At 38.7% G+C, this 17136-nt stretch overlaps 2 protein-coding genes across 7 annotated transcripts in view; one reads left to right on the top strand and one right to left on the bottom strand.

Moving 5' to 3' along the window:
* Positions 1–652, top strand: part of raf1a (Raf-1 proto-oncogene, serine/threonine kinase a) — a 29358-nt gene extending 28706 nt beyond the window's left edge. For 3 of the 6 annotated variants that reach the window (XM_079401193.1, XM_079401195.1, XM_079401194.1), the window contains exon 17: positions 29–646. In XM_079401193.1, the coding sequence (XP_079257319.1) occupies positions 29–169 (141 nt within the window). In that variant the 3' untranslated portion in view covers positions 170–646. Of the gene's footprint in view, positions 1–28 lie in introns of all 6 variants that reach the window. The other 3 variants (XM_079401192.1, XM_079401191.1, XM_079401190.1) reach the window with 2 other exon arrangements.
* A 3672-nt stretch (positions 653–4324) lies between these two features.
* LOC306859428 (synapsin-2-like) lies at positions 4325–16723 on the bottom strand. The gene is made up of 11 exons (XM_079400446.1): positions 16243–16723; positions 12881–12938; positions 12702–12793; positions 8242–8398; positions 8068–8157; positions 7912–7974; positions 7680–7822; positions 7510–7584; positions 7313–7415; positions 7026–7163; positions 4325–5485 (listed from the first exon to the last, which is right to left on the bottom strand). The coding sequence occupies exons 1-11, from the start codon at positions 16557–16559 to the stop codon at positions 5351–5353; spliced, it is 1371 nt and encodes a 456-aa protein (XP_079256572.1). The 5' UTR covers positions 16560–16723; the 3' UTR covers positions 4325–5350.
* Positions 16724–17136: the final 413 nt, after the last annotated feature.

Here is a 17136-nt window from a genome sequence, read left to right as displayed (position 1 = left end):
ACACTTCACTTCTCGTCTGTGTCCACAGATCCTGTCCTCCATTGAGCTGCTGCAGCATTCGCTGCCCAAAATCAACCGCAGCGCCTCTGAACCCTCGCTGCACAGAGCGTCACAGAGTGAAGACATCAACTCCTTCACGCTCAACTCCATGAAGCTGCCCGTCTTTTAGAAGCCAAATACTACTGTTTTGTGCTGCTACAAGGCCATTTATAGAATTTGTGTCTGATAAACTGAATGACTGAAACCAGTTGGAAACCAGAATAAGAAGGGATCTCTTGAAATTTCAGCTGAAGAGCTCCATTCATAGCTGATGTTGATCTCAGAAATGAAGGCTGTTTCCTGTGTTTGCAAGCCAGTGACAGATGCACTTTGATAATGAGATAATAAGTAAACAAGCCCTCAGTTTTATGTGTCTGAAGAGATATTGCCGTCAATGCTAAAAAGGTGATAGTGTGTAAATATACACAAAAAGAGCTTCATGATTTAGTCAGTATTGAGCTGTCACTGAACGCTGTTCATTATTAAGATGCCACATAGTCTTACACAATTTGAGCTCTATTTTGTGATGTCAAGTACTTTGAAGGTGTTATTGACTGAGTACATATTGTTAATCAACTATTTTAATAAAATTAAGTTAAATACCCTGTGCTATCATTGTGTGTCTTCCTTTGCTGTGTTAATTGTACAATTTAAGTTTTTTTTCTAGTGCTGCCTTAAAGAAACACAACATAAAATACAGTGCCTTGCAAAAGTATTCGTACCCCTTCATTTTTTTTTTACATTATGTTGTGTTGCGTTATGTTAAACTGCTTTAAATTATATTTTTCCCCCACATCAGTCTACACTTCATACACCATAATGACAAAGCAAAATATTTAATAATTGCTTGAGTATTCATACCCTTTTCTGTGACACAGTTTAGCTCAGTAGCATTCCAATTTCACTCTCAGACTGTGAGAAACAAGATTTTCTGGTCTGATGAACCTCAATTCCAAGTATCCAAATACTAATTGTCATTATGGTGTATGAAATGTAGATTGATGAGTATTGAAAAGTAATATAATGCAGTTTAGCATAAAGCTGCAACATAAGAATACATGGAAAAAAATGAAGGGGTATGAATACTTTTGCAAGGCACTGTATTACACATTACAAAATAATGACTGTTACTGTACATAATTATCTTTTTCAAAGGTTTATGTACCACTGATTCTTTATAACGCATGTTATTTCCTAGAGCATAAACGACTGCTGTCAGAGTTTTGAGAGTAGCATGTGAAGTGGTCAAAGATCATTATCATACAACCACTGTGAGTAAAAACGGAGGAAATGTGAGCAAACATATATATATTTTTTTAATTACTGGACTTGGAGGATATTTGTCAACATTTAGTAGCTGCTTAGGACAAGCACAAAAGACTGCAAACAGCCACTAATTAAGGGTGTAAACAGCATATTTTGTGTAAAGTCAGAAAATATTATAATGAATATCAACACTAGATGTTCTGTTGTAAGCAACATATTTGGTTAAAACTATGAACAGATCTGTGGATGCAGTGATGTAAAGAATGTACAAGACGAATGTTAGATTCAGCTTGGGTAAACAACACATGCGCCCGACAATCCACTTGATCTAAAAGAAAACTTCTTCCATAGTTCTGTGGTCCAGTTATGATGCTCATGTGCCCAATGGTGGACAGGGTCATCATGGGACTCTGACTGGTCTGTAGTTAGGCAGCCCCATACACAGAAAACTGTGATGCACTGTGTTTTGGCATCTTTCTATGTGGCCAGCATTAAATGTATGTTGCAAGTTTTTCATCCATTTTATCTACAGTAGGCTAGGTCTTCTGTGTGATCAGATCAGACAGGCTAACCTTTGCTCCCCATATGCATCAACGAGCCTTGGGCACCCACTGAATGAGCTACTTGAGTTGAATTAGCTTTTAAATTTGTAATATGTGATCCAGTTAGTGTAGGTTTTTATTTTAACATGAATCTGCCCCCCCAAAAAAGCAGGCTTAATCTGGCACAATTCTTCTCTACTCCATGAATATAGCCTTTCAGAATTAGAATGGGTGCTTAGAGCTTTTGTGTGTGTGTGTGTGTGTGTGTGTGTGTGCATGTTTATGTGGTTTATGAGGACACAAATTTGTATAATGACATGGGTATGACAGAGGTATTACAATGTGAATGTGTTTATGAGGACACTGCCCATGTCCCTGTAATTAAGAAGGCTTAAAGAAACATACTAAATTGTTTTTTTTGTTTTTTTGAAAATCTAAAAATGCATAAAGTTTTCTGTAAGGGGTAGGTTTAGGTGTAGGGTGATAGCAAATACAGTTTATACAGTATAAAAACCCATTACGCCTATGGAGAGTCCCAATAAACCACCAATACCAATGTGTGTGGTTTCAAATTTCTAATTAATGTAAAATTTCTAATTAATGTAAATCTTAGTGTCATTGCATAAAAAAATGGTAATTAAGAAAGAGTGATTTTAAAAGCTGACAAAAAGAAAAAAAAAATGTACATACTAAGGGGGCCCAGAATTGAACCCTGAGGGACACCAAAATGACCTGTACCCATTTCAGATCTATATCCACCCAGAGAGACAAACTGCCTTGATATATAAGATCTGAACAAAATTAAAGCAGTTGCTGGGACACCAATTTGACGACGGGTGAATAACAGAGAGTGATCAACAGAGTCAAAAGTGGCTCTGAAAAAAAAAAAAAAAAAAAGAAGAATGATAGAAAAGTTGCTAACAAATCATTAGTGTCTCTAAAGCCATTTCAGTGGTAGACACATCTGCTTTTTCCTGTTGATGGAACGGATATGTACATATAATGCTAGTCATGTTTAATGAGTGCCTCCCTTCTACCATTTTAGCATAAGAGGGCCTATAAATTAAACAGGTTATGATCCTCATCTTGGTATGTATTGAAACTTAATACAAAGAATTTCCAGTAAAGAACGTAGTTCAGTTGAAGACAGTATTTTTTTCTTCCACCTTCGGGCCTGTCTGCCTTGATGATCAGAAATCTAGTGGACTCAATTCTGCCCAAGAAAAAGTAAACTGGCAATAGTGGATCTTGCCCAAATGTGGTGATTCACTAGACTGGTGGGGACTTATAGGAAAACCTCTTGAGGAAGTATATAGCCCAAATTTAGCAAGAAAGTAGAGTGTGCAGCAGATGTGCAGCTACACCTTTTGCATTGACCATTTCCACTCAGATGGACTGAGGTGATCCGACCACATGCAATGCCATACAACTCACACAACTGTTGAATAAGGGTGGATTCAAGGTTCCTTTCCTGCTTAGAGCAAATGGGAATGGGAAGACAAAACTTGTAAAACCGCTCATCCAGCACCTTTGCCACGGTAGATGCTTTCTGGTCCTAGGTAGACAGCCTTAAATGTGTATTTCGAAAACACATTATTGGCACCATCAGTTCATCTGTTTATTTCCTCAGACATGAGGGTCCATTCCCTGATAGTCATGCTGGACTCCAGAGATGCTGGAAGCAAGAGCAGAAGAAACTGCTCACCACCCTGTGAAGGATGGCCTTGACGGTACAATACACCGTTCTTCATCCTTAGCCATTTCCACTGCTTTAGGCGTTTTACCACATTTGAACACAACGCTTGAAGGATACTTCCATTTCCTCCACAGTTTCAGAAATAATTTTTTTGTAACACACGCAGATCTGCAATGTATGATTAAAGAGATAATGGATGCTTGCATGTTGAAAAGGCTCTGACAGGGAGCTTGTACAATCCCGTACAATCCCGTTATGTCTAACGATTAATGTTTCAAGTGCTTGCTATGTAGACAGTTGTGAAACATCTTGATGATGAAGTGTGATATTCTGATACCTGGGAAACCCATCTTCAAATTTCAGTTTAAATGGTTTTATAGTGCAGGGGTTTTCAACCCAGTTCCTGGAGTCCCCCAACAGTGCACATCTCACATATCTTCTTAATCATACACACCTGATCGAGGTCATCAGCTCATTAGAAGAGACTTCAAGACTGCAAGTTCCTCCAGGAACAGGGCTGAACAACAACTATAGCGCACCTGTCTCCCATGTTGGATGACCCTGGTTTGAATCCTGCTTAGATTGTGTAACAAAGACTTTGTAAAATAAAGTGTTACCATCTTTTTCCATAAATATTATATATATCGTAAATTCATTAAAACATCTCAAAATTTGACACATTTTGTTATTTTGTGATATTTAAAGAGTTTTCTTAAATTGGGGGTTTAGATCCCAAAGTTTGGTGACAAGGTTTGCATATTTAATATAAATGAAGAGAAATTAAACAATATAATTTTATTTTGAACTCTTAAGGTTGACAGTCAACATTGTCTGAAGGTTAAGCACATTCACTTAACTGCTTCATTGTTTGTTCAAGAGTTTTATTTTTATTGCTTATTGTTTATTTAATCGCATTTATGCAATAATATTAGTAACAAGAAAAAAAAAAAGATTGATGGTTAGTAATATAGCTTTCATCCATTGTGGCAAATACATTTCACCATATTTTATAACACATTCACAATACTAGAAGTGCATACAGTATCGTATATATTATTTCAACAGTGATGTCACAAAAGAAAATACACACCTTACTTTTCAACACACAATGACACACACACATTTGATCATGCAATTAAATGTTCATTTATATTTTATAGTCTCCATTCATGTATGTATACAACCATTCACACACACATACACACATACTGGTTTTCATGTTTTATGGGTTCATTCCATAGACGTAATAGTTTTTATATTGTACAAACTGTATTTCCTATGCCATTACCCTAACCCTCACACACACAACTTTCTGCATTTTTACTTTTTCAAAAAACGCTGTGTATTATTTATAAGCTGTTTCCCTCATGGGGTCCAAAAAATGTCCCCACAAGGACAAAATGTACTGGTATTATTATACTAGTGGGAACATTTGATCCCCATAATGTAGCGAATACAAGGTACACACACACTCACACACACACACACACTGTAACTCTTTGAACACCATTTACTAAAACATAACACAAGACATGAGACAAGAAAAAACTAAGTACAAGGAAAGAGTGGCACTGAACACTAGGCACAATCTGCTGTATCACCACAAAACAACCCTGAAGAGACAACCGCTTCACATAGAAACAAAGCAACCATCACAAGCGCAGAACAGTGAAAGTTACACAGTACAGACTGAAGTACAGATCAGCCCCAAACTAAGATTATTTGTTCCCTTGCACCTCAGGTCACTGTCTGAATGTTTGAGCACAACCTGTCAGGAGCTTAAATGCTTCGAGCTTTCACGATTATGTTAGTTTGCCTGCACTAATTTTGGTCCCACTGCAACACCATTACAGTCAAGAATGTACTGCAAGCAGCCTTGTGGAGGAGCTTTCTGTGGTGGGGCGTTCTTTACTTCAACCACCGCATCCTTGTCAACAGCATTCTGAAAGAAACAAGCACATCTGCTCATACACTCATGATAAAAAACAACAACAACAAACAAACAAAACAAGTAAAACTCACACAGGTGCATGCATATTTTTAAATCAAATTTAAGTATTGAATTAAGTAAAATCTACTTAAATTAGGTAAAACTAGCAAAGGAAATAAGTCAATTTAACACGGCCAGTTAGAGTTTAAGGACTCATTTCTACTGAATTATTTTAAGTTTAATCTGCAATACTCAAATACATTTCACAGTCATGGTTAATAAACTTTACTCAAAAAATTCAGCACTGAAAAGAAAAAAAAACACGCTATGTGGTTCATCTACAAACATGTAAGTAAGCAGGTAGATAGCTTTTTATCCTTTCTTTAAATAATAAATATACTCAATATAGTTATTACCCAAATGAACACCGAGTCCTCAATACTTGGGACACAACACACAATGATGGTAACGATCAGTGAACAGTCTGAGTATGAATGGGTCATTTTGAGTAGAAAATGAACTCCAGATGCCACAAAACAGCAAAAGCAACCATTAAACAGTGTAAATACAACTCGAAAAGAGTGAAAAAGTTAAGCTAATTGATTACTCATGCCCCAGTGCATGATGGGAACAACCAGATCATAACTTTGACATTCACTTAAAGAATCCTTTAAACATAACAAACAATTCCAAGTAAGACATACTTATAAGTTCAAACTATCATTTCTATAAGGTTAAATTGAGTACTAATATACAGTCAAACCAACATTTATTCAGATACCTTCAACATTTCTCAAATTGTCATAGTTTATTCGCTACAGAAAATAGTAATACAATATGACAAGAACTCAGAGTTAAACTGTGTCAGAACAAATTGATCTTGATAAAGTCAGATAACTTTGAGAGAAAGGTATGTAATGAATTGGGTTGAATAGCTGTCAGCTGGTAAGTTTAAGCACACAATTAGATAAAACCAATTTAGCTCGACCAATCACCAAGCAATGCTTCATTTAGTTCAGTCTGTGGTGTGAAAAGGTCACATTAGCAATTAAAGAAAAACACTTCAAAAAAAAAAAAAAAAAGTGTCTGAATAATTTTTGGTGCCAATTGTTTTTTAATCAATTTTACTAGTATTCCAGTGTATGAAGATTTTTTTGGGTATAATATGTCACAGTTTACTTTATTTTGCTATCATCACTTATATAAATGAACTACAGTGTTCTGCACCCACTAGTAAAAATATATCAAAAATTATATCTGGTGTCTGAATAATTTTTGGTTTGACTGTAGAATTTACTCTTTGTTTTAAGTTCTTGCCTGAACTAAATTATTTTATGTAAAAATTACATTTGATTTGTTTGTTTGTTTTTGTAGTAATTAATTCACCAGAAAATCATTCTTATAGTGACCTTCACAACATTGATTTAGTTTTACCATCTGAGCTGCTGGCATGCTTGCTTTGAAAATCAAACAAATATTAAAGGTAAAATGCTGCCTTATTTTGTTAAGTTAGGTCTGTGTGTGTGTTTACAATGTGATATACATTATCTACCTTTCTTGGTTGAATAGCCATTAGTCTTTTGGGATTTTGTGCCATAACATGATTCATTTTGGCAATGACCATGTCTGCTATTAGCTGCTGGTCTTCGGCCTGATGTTCCCCCTCCAGTGGCATAGACGAACCCATTACCTAATGAAATTACCACCGTTATTAGTATAATATTACATAGAGAATACAACACATTTGTTGAATTTGTAGAAGAAAACCTACAAAACATCTAAGCTCTACAACATCCCTATATGTCACATGTATACAACTAGCAAAAGCATAGCACACACCTCAGTAATGTAATCTTTTCCATCTTTTCCATGAATAGCTTTAACAGCACAAATTTCGAGGCCTCCAAATATTTCACTGCAGGTGTCAACCCAAAGCTTATACCTGCAGAATAATGCAACTTGCTTAGTCATGCTTGAAGCATATTTGCTTACCTGAGAGCAGATGCTTTAAATGGTGCTATTGTTGTGTGGGTTACCTGTCGGTCATAGCCACCTGCTCCACCATGGCAGTGCCAGTGTTGGACTTCCAGTTACCTGAGACTGACGTCCTCCTATGAAACGAGGAGCATTCTTCATCTGTCAAGAACAGCATTTAGCTAAATCTGAGATGTGTTCAGAAACTCTACAGAATAGCATTGTGACTCACATGTAAGCTTTGTAATCATTTCCGATTTTCTGGATCCTCATGTCGTATTTGGCTTCGATGAAAGGTTCACAGGTGCTGTAGGTCTGAGTGATGGCCACCACACTCGCTATGTCCTGAAACTTTGTGTGGTTCTCCACTTTCACCTTAACAACACATGTAATTAGATTACAAGCATAGCTACACGAGCACGCATCGCTTCTTTTTACGCTCATTGTTTCAGTTGAATCATTACCTTCCCCACACCAGAGTGAGCGTGACCAATTTTCACCACAACTGGAAATGCCGGCATGGTCACCTGGTTTGTTTTCCCACAAACAGAGTATTTGTTTATTTAATTATGCAGATACAGTCATCATTGGAAGATAATGTTCATGCAATGATCTCTTACCATTTCTTTATAGTTGGGATAGAACGTCTGTTCAATTAATGGGAATTTCTCCTGTCCAAGTTTCTTGCATGTGCTGATCAGACATGCAAACTGCAGATACGTTTGGAGAGATGAGTTTGCAGCAGATATCTATCAAATGATATGTCATGTCAGATTGACCATTCTCAAACTTACTGCCCAGGGCTTGTCACAGAGGTTGTAAATGGACTCCAGGGAGTTGATGCTGGGAATGCCGGCGTACTGCAGGCCGATGATTAAGTTACGGAAATCCTCATTCTCTGTCATGCTGTAAGCGTGCTGTCGGATCAGGACAAAGTCAGGCTTGAATGACCTGTAGGGGCATAGATCACACACACACACACACACACACACACACATAGATAAAAGCTATTCTTCTGAGTCATCTTTGCAATGTGACGTGTTGGGGACATGTAACAGAATTACGTAATTTAATTGCGAAGTAAATGCAACTGTAATCAGTTACATTTACTGAGAAAAAAACTGAAATTAAATTACAGTTACTTATGAAAATGTTAAAGATTACAAAGAGGGCTACATCTGATTTTTTTCACACATAGAGATTTGATTTGATTTCTTTCATAAATTGCATTGAGTGCTCTAAAATATGAGACACCAGTGTTTCAGGAGTGTAGGACAGAGAATTGGACACATGCTTATTAGATAACTGTTTTATTTCCTATTTGGGTTTATGTAGACGCTTTATGTTTTCAGTGTAACTGTTTAACTGTTTTTTTTCCCCCCAAGGCATTGCCAGATTTCAGTGTTTCCTGTCATAACTAAGCAAAGATTTGATTTCAAAAACAGCTACTAAACAATTTATTGTTATGATTTTAATGATCTGTATTTACCCTCGGAATGATCTCAAAGTTCTGATTTTGTGGTGGCTGTGCTTTAAAGTTCAGTTACTATAATCTTAATTCAAGATTTTGAAAGTCTGATAGTAATCGGTGTTGAGTGCTCCTGTAAGGATAAATGTGTTTAAATGTTTGAAAATGATTAACAGTTGAAAACATTAGAAATTTAGAAACATCACACAGATTAAACACTTTGTTCCAGCTGTCCCGGCATGTGTTGTAGAGATGAAGGCACTGAGACAAACCTTATCTCACAGTGTACCTGTTAAGGATTATCTGGATATTCAAGATATATGAGGGAACTGGGGCTAGACCTTTTCAGTCTGCTCATGTGAAACTTCACGCAGCAGTCAAAGAGAGGATGATTACTGCGGTCATTGCCCAACCAGCTCAGGTCGAAGGGAAAAAAGTCCTATGCTCTGTAGGGACAGGAGCTGTTCACCTCAAGGGGACAGAGGGCAGCGCTGGGGGTTTTCTTCTCCATCCCCCCAGCAGGGAGATATACTATAGACCACTGTGGCACCAGTAAATGAGGAGGAGCGGAGACCAATCGCTGTGCCAACGGACAGCTGGTGCATGTGCCCAGTGTCTCTGTGGGTTTTATCCACAATAGAGAAGCATTTCATACTCCAATTTTCAATGGAGTGGTTATGTAGCACAAGTGGAATCAGCTCAGATCGTAGAAGAAGAGAGCAAAGGTGTCAAGGCTCTGTCCTGACAGCTCTGTCGGTTTTGTCTTTGTTTAATGTTTCTGTATTTGTTTTGTGTCTGAGCACATGTCTCTGTCTTTATGTTGGCCATGTGCTTCCCTTTTATATATATATATATATATATATATATATATATATATATATATATATATATATATATATACACATATATTGCAACTTGACAGAGATACAATGCACAAGATTCAAACACAGAACATATGACAAACATTACACAAATCTCTCACACTGCTACAAATTTACCTATGTAGATGGTAATACAGAACATGAAGGAAAGGCTGACAAACGTGTACATACGGACCATGTACAAGACAGGGGACTACACATGATTGTAATGCACATTAACCAGGACCTAAAGTGCGTGTCAAGACACCTACTTTTCCATATATTTGGTTATATGCAGTTTTCATATTATACCAGATTCAACTGCCCAGAAACTTTAGCAGGCGGCTCCATAATTTTTTCAAAAGTGGGCATTTTATTCCTAAGTGAGGAAGTTAATTTCTCAAGTGTAAGAGTGTCTGCTAACAAATGGAGCCATTGAGTAATAGAGATATTAGTTCTGTCCTTCCAGTTTAATAATATAACTTTATTTGCTATTATAGATGAAAAAAATAAATGTTAGCTAAGCTGACTGGATACGGTGAGCAGATACTTTGATAGACCAGCTTGGAGTGCGCTGAGGGAGTGATTCAATATCCTTGTCTTGATGATAGGTATACTTGGAACTATGAGCAGGACACACACCTCACACAGGCGGATTCTGGAGCAGAACACTGGAGCAGACAGACTGGGGAACACACGCTGGAGAGAACACTGGAGGCAAGTACACAATGAGGTAAGTAGCAGGTAAATCGCTGAGATATTGTAAGCAGTCCACTTCGTATCAACGTTTCAAATAAACGTAAACAAACGAGATCGGACAATGGAGTGCTGTGAGGTGTTCGTCTTTATAGTGGATGATGTGGTCTGAATGACGTGCAGGTGTGCTCAATCAAGGCTCAGGTGATTCCAGGTGCAGGCGTGCGTTGTGATTGGCGAGTGAGCAGAACAGACAGATCCATGACATTACCTCCCCCTCCCGGAAGGCGCGTCCCGCATCGTAATAGTAACACCGGGGAGAGGGGGTGGGCGCCCTGGAGGCTGGTGCAGGGCAGGGACGCTGGGGAAGCCTCCAGGGCGGTCTGGGGACTCCGACGGCCATGGCGGGACAGGAGACCCGGGAGGCCAAGGCGGGACAGGAAACTCGGGAGGCCAAGGCGGATCCGGGGACTCAGGAGGCCATGACGGGACTGGCGACTCGGGGAGCCATGGCCGTATTATTTTTTCAGGAGGCCTAGACGGAGGAACCATAGTGGCCTCGTCCCAGGTCTTCCCGACAGCCACTAAGGTTATCCAGATCAGGGGTATATAGCCCCCCCCAAAAAAAATGATTGGGGAAGTTCCCCTCTGGGAGCCGCTCAGGAGGAGAAGACTCTGGTGGGCGCTCTGGTGGAGAAGGCTCTGGTGGGCGCTCTGGAGGCGCGGACACTAGGGGAACTGACCCTGGAGAGTAGGGCACTAGAGGGAGCTGACAAGGGGCAGGCACTGGAGAACGCGGACTAGGAGCAGGCACAGGAAGAACAGTTACTGGAGGAGCAGAAATAGGATTCCACAATATCCCCTCATACTCAACCTATAACCCTAGGGGTACTTGAGAGATAGCCGGCAGGCTTGAGTGTGCCGCGAACGGAGGCCTTGATTCACCTACGGACTTGGTTTCTCCGTGGATGACAGCGGCATAGACTTCGCCGCGGGCGACGGTTGAACTGAGGTGACCTCGGACGGTGGCGGGCATGAGGGAATCACGGAAGGTGAAGGGCTTGAACGAGATGGGTTTGAATGAGGAACGGCTGATGGGCTGGAATCTGGAGCTGGTAGGTCCTCCCTTTCCCCTAGTAGGTATGAGGACACAGCTATCCACAGGGCGAAGTTCAAATATTGTGCCAAACACCAGCTGGGGTCACCTGACGGCATCAACATCTGGAATTCCTCATTCAGCCCGACTCTGAAACCCTCCATTAGCGTGAGGAATATTGTGCATCCTCCAGAAAGATTGTCCTCTTCCCTGGGCCACACATTAATGGAGGCTATCTCCAACCTCATCTTCGGTATAGGTCCGATCTTCTGTTACGGAAGTAGACTCAAACAGAGGATTAGTTCAATAACAGATGTTTATTTACAAAACAGTGGAGCAAAGCTGACTGATACGGTGAGTAGATACTTTGATAGACCAGCTTGGAGTGCGCCGAGGGAGTGATTCAATATCCTTGTCTTGATGATAGGTATACTTGGAACTATGAGCAGGACACACACCTCACACAGGCGGATTCTGGAGCAGAACACTGGAGCAGACAGACTGGGGAACACACGCTGGAGAGAACACTGGAGGCAAGTACACAATGAGGTAAGTAGCAGGTAAATCGCTGAGATATTGTAAGCAGTCCACTTCGTATCAACGTTTCAAATAAACGTAAACAAACGAGATCGGACAATGGAGTGCTGTGAGGTGTGCGTCTTTATAGTGGATGATGAGGTCTGAATGACGTGCAGGTGTGCTCAATCAAGGCTCAGGTGATTCCAGGTGCAGGCGTGCATTGTGATTGGCGAGTGAGCAGAACAGACAGATCCGTGACAGGTACAGCCCCATTAAGTGTCAATTTACTCTTAGTAATGTGTACTCAATATAGTATTTTATATTGTAACCACTGTATTCTGGGCCATGTGCTTCCCTTGTCCTGCCTCCTTGTTTTCCTTTACCACGCTCCCTCATTTAGTCCTTGTCTAGTTTGACTAATTGTTCTCACCTGTTCCCCATACGGTCTTGGCCACTTGAAAGCATGTGCATGCAACAGGAAGTAAGGCTGTGCCAGGTCTTATACAATACAATACAATAACATGATAGATCTGACAGTTTTAGACAATAGTTATTGCACATTAAGGTAGCGGTACGATTCGAATAGCTTGTGGTGATTTTTATATGTGAGTTTACCTGACAGCTGTGTTTTCATTCTGCAGAACCTGCACAGCCACGTTACATGATCCATTAGCATGAGCCACAACACTGATGTCTCCAAACTCAGCCTGAAAAACAAAACCAACCAATCAGGAACTCAACTAATACGAATACTTTGATTAATCTCATTTGTCTTGTGACTTTCATAACCTCACCTGTTCAACTTTAATAGCATAATCTCCATTCAGTTTTTTTCCTTTAAGGATTTTGGCCCTGTAGTAAAAGGGAAGGAATAAAAAGATTTAAAATCGATCAGAGCTTGGTAGTAACTGATGACAAGTAATCAGGATAGCATACTCAGATTCCAATTAGGTACTTGTAATGAGATTATTTTATATTTTAAAATGCTCATTATTCTTCATTTACTGATTGTCCCTAATTCTTCTTTTTTCCTTTTTTAAATTTTCCTTTCTAAAAATCCTACTGTGTGTCAAACCATTCAGCTTTGACCATATTCACAAACAAAGAAAGAAAGAAAAATATTTCAAGGAATATATTTTATTTTTATTTTTTGCATCAATATGGTACTTTTAATGGTAAATTCAAAACAAGTTTGGTAAAAAAGTAAACTATGAGTAATCTAAAAAGTACTCAGAATACATGACCTAAAATGAGTAACCTACATTACGTTACTAACTACAATTTTAATTGTGTAATCTGTAATCAGTAACTGACTACAATCTACCCCGCTCTGTTTATGATATATATTTAAATATATATTTATATTTACAATATACATTTTTCTGTTCAAAGTATTACCCAAATTGAAATAAATTTGATCATACAGAAATGCAATCATATTTCACACAAATACTTAAGTGAAATTAAGATTACTTAGTAATGTACTTTATCATATGTGAGTTCATTATTTTTCTCAGATTCATCAATAATTTGGGTAAAAAAAAAAAAACCTCTTTAGAACTGTGCTACAAATAACAAGCTTTTGTCACTGGGGCCGTTAAAGGTGCATATAGTACTACTATGCTTAAGGTACTTCTGTGAACCTTTTAAGGGCAAATAGTGTACAAAGATATCTCTTATAGGATACTCCAGTGATGAAGGTGGTATTTTTGCCCTAAATGTTGGCACGAGGATGATGGCATATTGTGCAGTAGGCTAGTTACCATGGTGATTAACATTTTTGCTCATTTTTTCACCTGAAGTAGTTCGTGTGACATTTCAGGAATTCCTCGATTAAATTGTCTTGTTACAATGTGAATGTTTTCTCTTCAATTTGAGGTTAGACACACACTAGTTTCCATGTTTTACCAGGACTCTCTATAGACATAATGGTCTTTCTACTGTACAAACTGTATTTTCTGTCCCCTTACCCTAAACCTACCCCTCACACACATTTTTCCACTTGCATAAAACAAGATAAGCCTATTTCCTCAAAAAAGGTAAAAATTTCCTGGTATTGCTATCCTTGTGGGGACATCTGATCAACATGTGTAGGGAATATCAGGACACACACAATGTAAATGATTATGATCATTTATTTTCAATGACAAAATAAATTCTGTCAAGGTATGCTAGATATGTTGAAAATAGGTGGATTTAGCTGTATTACAGAGCTGCAGTGCCACCAAACTGGATGTAGGTTGCTGAGCTAGTAACACGAAGAGCTATAATTCAGACCAGTGCAGTTTAACCGTCTTGTTAGTAATTACACATTTCACCAACAGTATCATGCAGCGCACTATTGTTCCTCTGCTGACGGATACTATGGTTTCAGAGCCGGACTGAAATCTCGACTGATTGCTTCTCTGTCGGTCTGCAACAGATGCACACTGCTGATCCACCTTTAAACTAAATCAAGTACCTCATATGAAGTCAAAATCGCTATTAATGTGTAGTAAACGGTACTGTGTAGTGAAGGTTATATTGCTAACAACATCACAGTTTAAATGACAGTATATTATACTGTATATAGATCGAATGTTTAGGTTATATCCTAATATATAAGAAAGTTGAAAGCATTTTAATGTTTAATCTAATTATCATAATGTCAAATACAAAATGTTAATTTACTGCACCTATTAATTTCAATGCATTGATGTTAAAGGGCTTAAAATGGTCTAATCTTCACAAAAAACATAACACAGCAGCCCTCCTTCAGACAGGAGTTATTACTGTAAACTGGTGGAGCAAACACGTAAACCAATGGTCACTTATTGTGGATATTAGTGACTCATTTAATCCCAAATTATTCTCAACTAAGCACATGCATTTTATTTACACATTATTCAACAATTTCTCTAATAAAATAATTTTCTATACGCATACCAACAAGATTTAATTGAATAAAATCCATATTTTTAATATATTAATAACAGACATTTAAACATAAAATGTATTTAATATAGTATTTTTTTTAATCTGTATCTGCATTATATGTTATTACATGGTTTGGGAGCTTTGATTCAGACCGGATTATTTACACTAACCATAAAAATATGATATGATATGTGACATCTCAAAGCAGCTAGAAAACAATCAGTCAGCCAGTTTGTCTGTCTCTGAACATATTGTCTTTGACATTATGCTGTAATATCTATAATATCTTTGACATATAATGTATCACAAAAATCTTCATTCTACCGCACAAAATAACAGCACTCTGCAAGACTAAACAATATTTGACCATTTCTTCTGCATGCTATTACTAATATAGATGTAAAGGATAATTAGCATGCATTTACTCCTCACACTAATCCTTTGAACAAATGACCAAGGAAATTGAGGATAGAACAGATATGAAATAGTATGTACACTCTTAAAAATAAAGGTGCTTCACGATGCCATAGAAGAACCTTTTTTGTCTGAATGGTTCCATAAAGAACCTGTAACATCGGAAGAACCCTTCTGTTTCACAAAAGCTTCTTTGTGGCAAAAAAAGGTTCTTCAGATTATAAAAAGGAAAGAAAGAGATGGTTCTTTAAAGAACCTTTGACTGAATGTGGAACCAAAAATGGTTCTTGGCATCGCTGTGAAGAATCTTTTAAGCACCTTTTAAGAGTGTAAGCATTATCTTCATCAATTTGCAGAGTCCACCTGATTTTTCTAAAGTCTGGAAATGCTTCAGATATTCCTGAGATTCACCCATATTCTTTACATGCATGTTAATAATTCACTATTGTTTTCTAAATAATCTGTGTTATGTGGTACTTTGTCATCTTGCGTGAGTAAGAGAGTAAGTGAAATATCATTACAAATCAAACACACTTTAGGCATGTAGATCAGTGAGACCCAAGATTTATCCAGTAATGGCGTTGCCTTTTCCCAGCCAAAAACAGCATGAAGCATGTGAATGAAAGAAGTCAATTATGAAAGTGTGCATTTACTATATCTTCTTGTTTTTATATTTGCACCAAAACTAAATTAAATGATTAAGCGTATAGCACTAAATAAATAACTCAACAGATAAGGATTAAAACAAGGGGAGAAGCCAAATACAGCCTGATTAGGAAAAAACTCAACCTTATCGAGGAGCTCAAGTGAAAATCGTTGCTCTTACCAGTCCTGCTGTGGTTCATCGATGACCAGCAGGAGCTTGTGTCTCTTGGACGAGGCGGGCACAGCCGTTTGCTCCACCAGCCCTGCTGAGGCGGCTGTCTGCTTCACCACACTGGTGATGGAGCTGAAGAATCCCGTCCCCAGAGGCTGGGGTTGGATGGGTTTTCTCTCCTGGCCCGGGGACACCGGAGCCGGCCCCGAGGCTGGTCCAGGAGGGGGAGGCTGAGGAGGATCTGGTTTCTGCAGGTCTGACATATAGCCATTAGGCAGGTTGGAGATAAAGGTGCTGTCCGACAGACGCCGGCGCAGGTAGTTCATGGCTAAAGAGACTAGAGGAGGAGGGCTGCTTTGGAAATAGATGTGGAGATGTCAAGCGCCTGCATTCAGGGGATTTGGCCCAGCGGAGGAAGCTCAGTACTGAATACCCAGCGAAGTGAGATGCTGGGATCCCTCCTTGCGTCGCAGTGTTTCCTCCCCTCTCTGCTTTCTCCAGCTCTGATGCCGTATATATATGCAGCCAATCAGACGCTTGCTGCATCCCTGCATGAGATGCTTGCTCTCTCTACCCTCCCCCATGCTAGACTGCCTGATCGCATCCTTCATGACAAGACAGTATACACAATAAAAAGGATTCCTGCAGTGCATGCGTGGGAAAATCCTGAGCAGGGCAAATGAGCTTCCCCTTATAGAATTACTATTTTGTTTTTCTGGCAGATATAGCTAGATATTGCTTGAACTTTCAGTGTATTCTACATGATTTACTGCATTCTTTACCACAGCTCACCCCTGATTCTTGCAGGCAAGAGATTTCTGTTGCAGTACTTTTGAACTATTATTTATTTCCTTATGAATATTTAGTGTGACCTTAATTTATTATTAACACATCTTGATAGAC

The sequence above is a fragment of the Barbus barbus genome, assembly GCF_936440315.1.
Source record: "Barbus barbus genome assembly, chromosome: 40".
Taxonomy (NCBI): Eukaryota; Metazoa; Chordata; class Actinopteri; order Cypriniformes; family Cyprinidae; genus Barbus; species Barbus barbus.
Note: the sequence above shows the minus strand (reverse complement) of the source record. Positions and strands in the feature narration are given on the sequence as shown.

Bases quoted from the DNA above. Each gene is read 5' to 3' on its own strand.
- LOC306859428 (XM_079400446.1), bottom strand. From the start codon at position 16,559: ATGAACTACCTGCGCCGGCGTCTGTCGGACAGCACCTTTATCTCCAAC. The intron at 7,823-7,911 runs GTAATGATTCAA...TGTGTTGTTAAG, and splicing joins CTCACTCTGGTGTGGGGAAG to GTGAAAGTGGAGAACCACAC. The intron at 7,164-7,312 runs GTGTGTGCTATG...TAATTTCATTAG, and splicing joins GAAAAGATTACATTACTGAG to GTAATGGGTTCGTCTATGCC.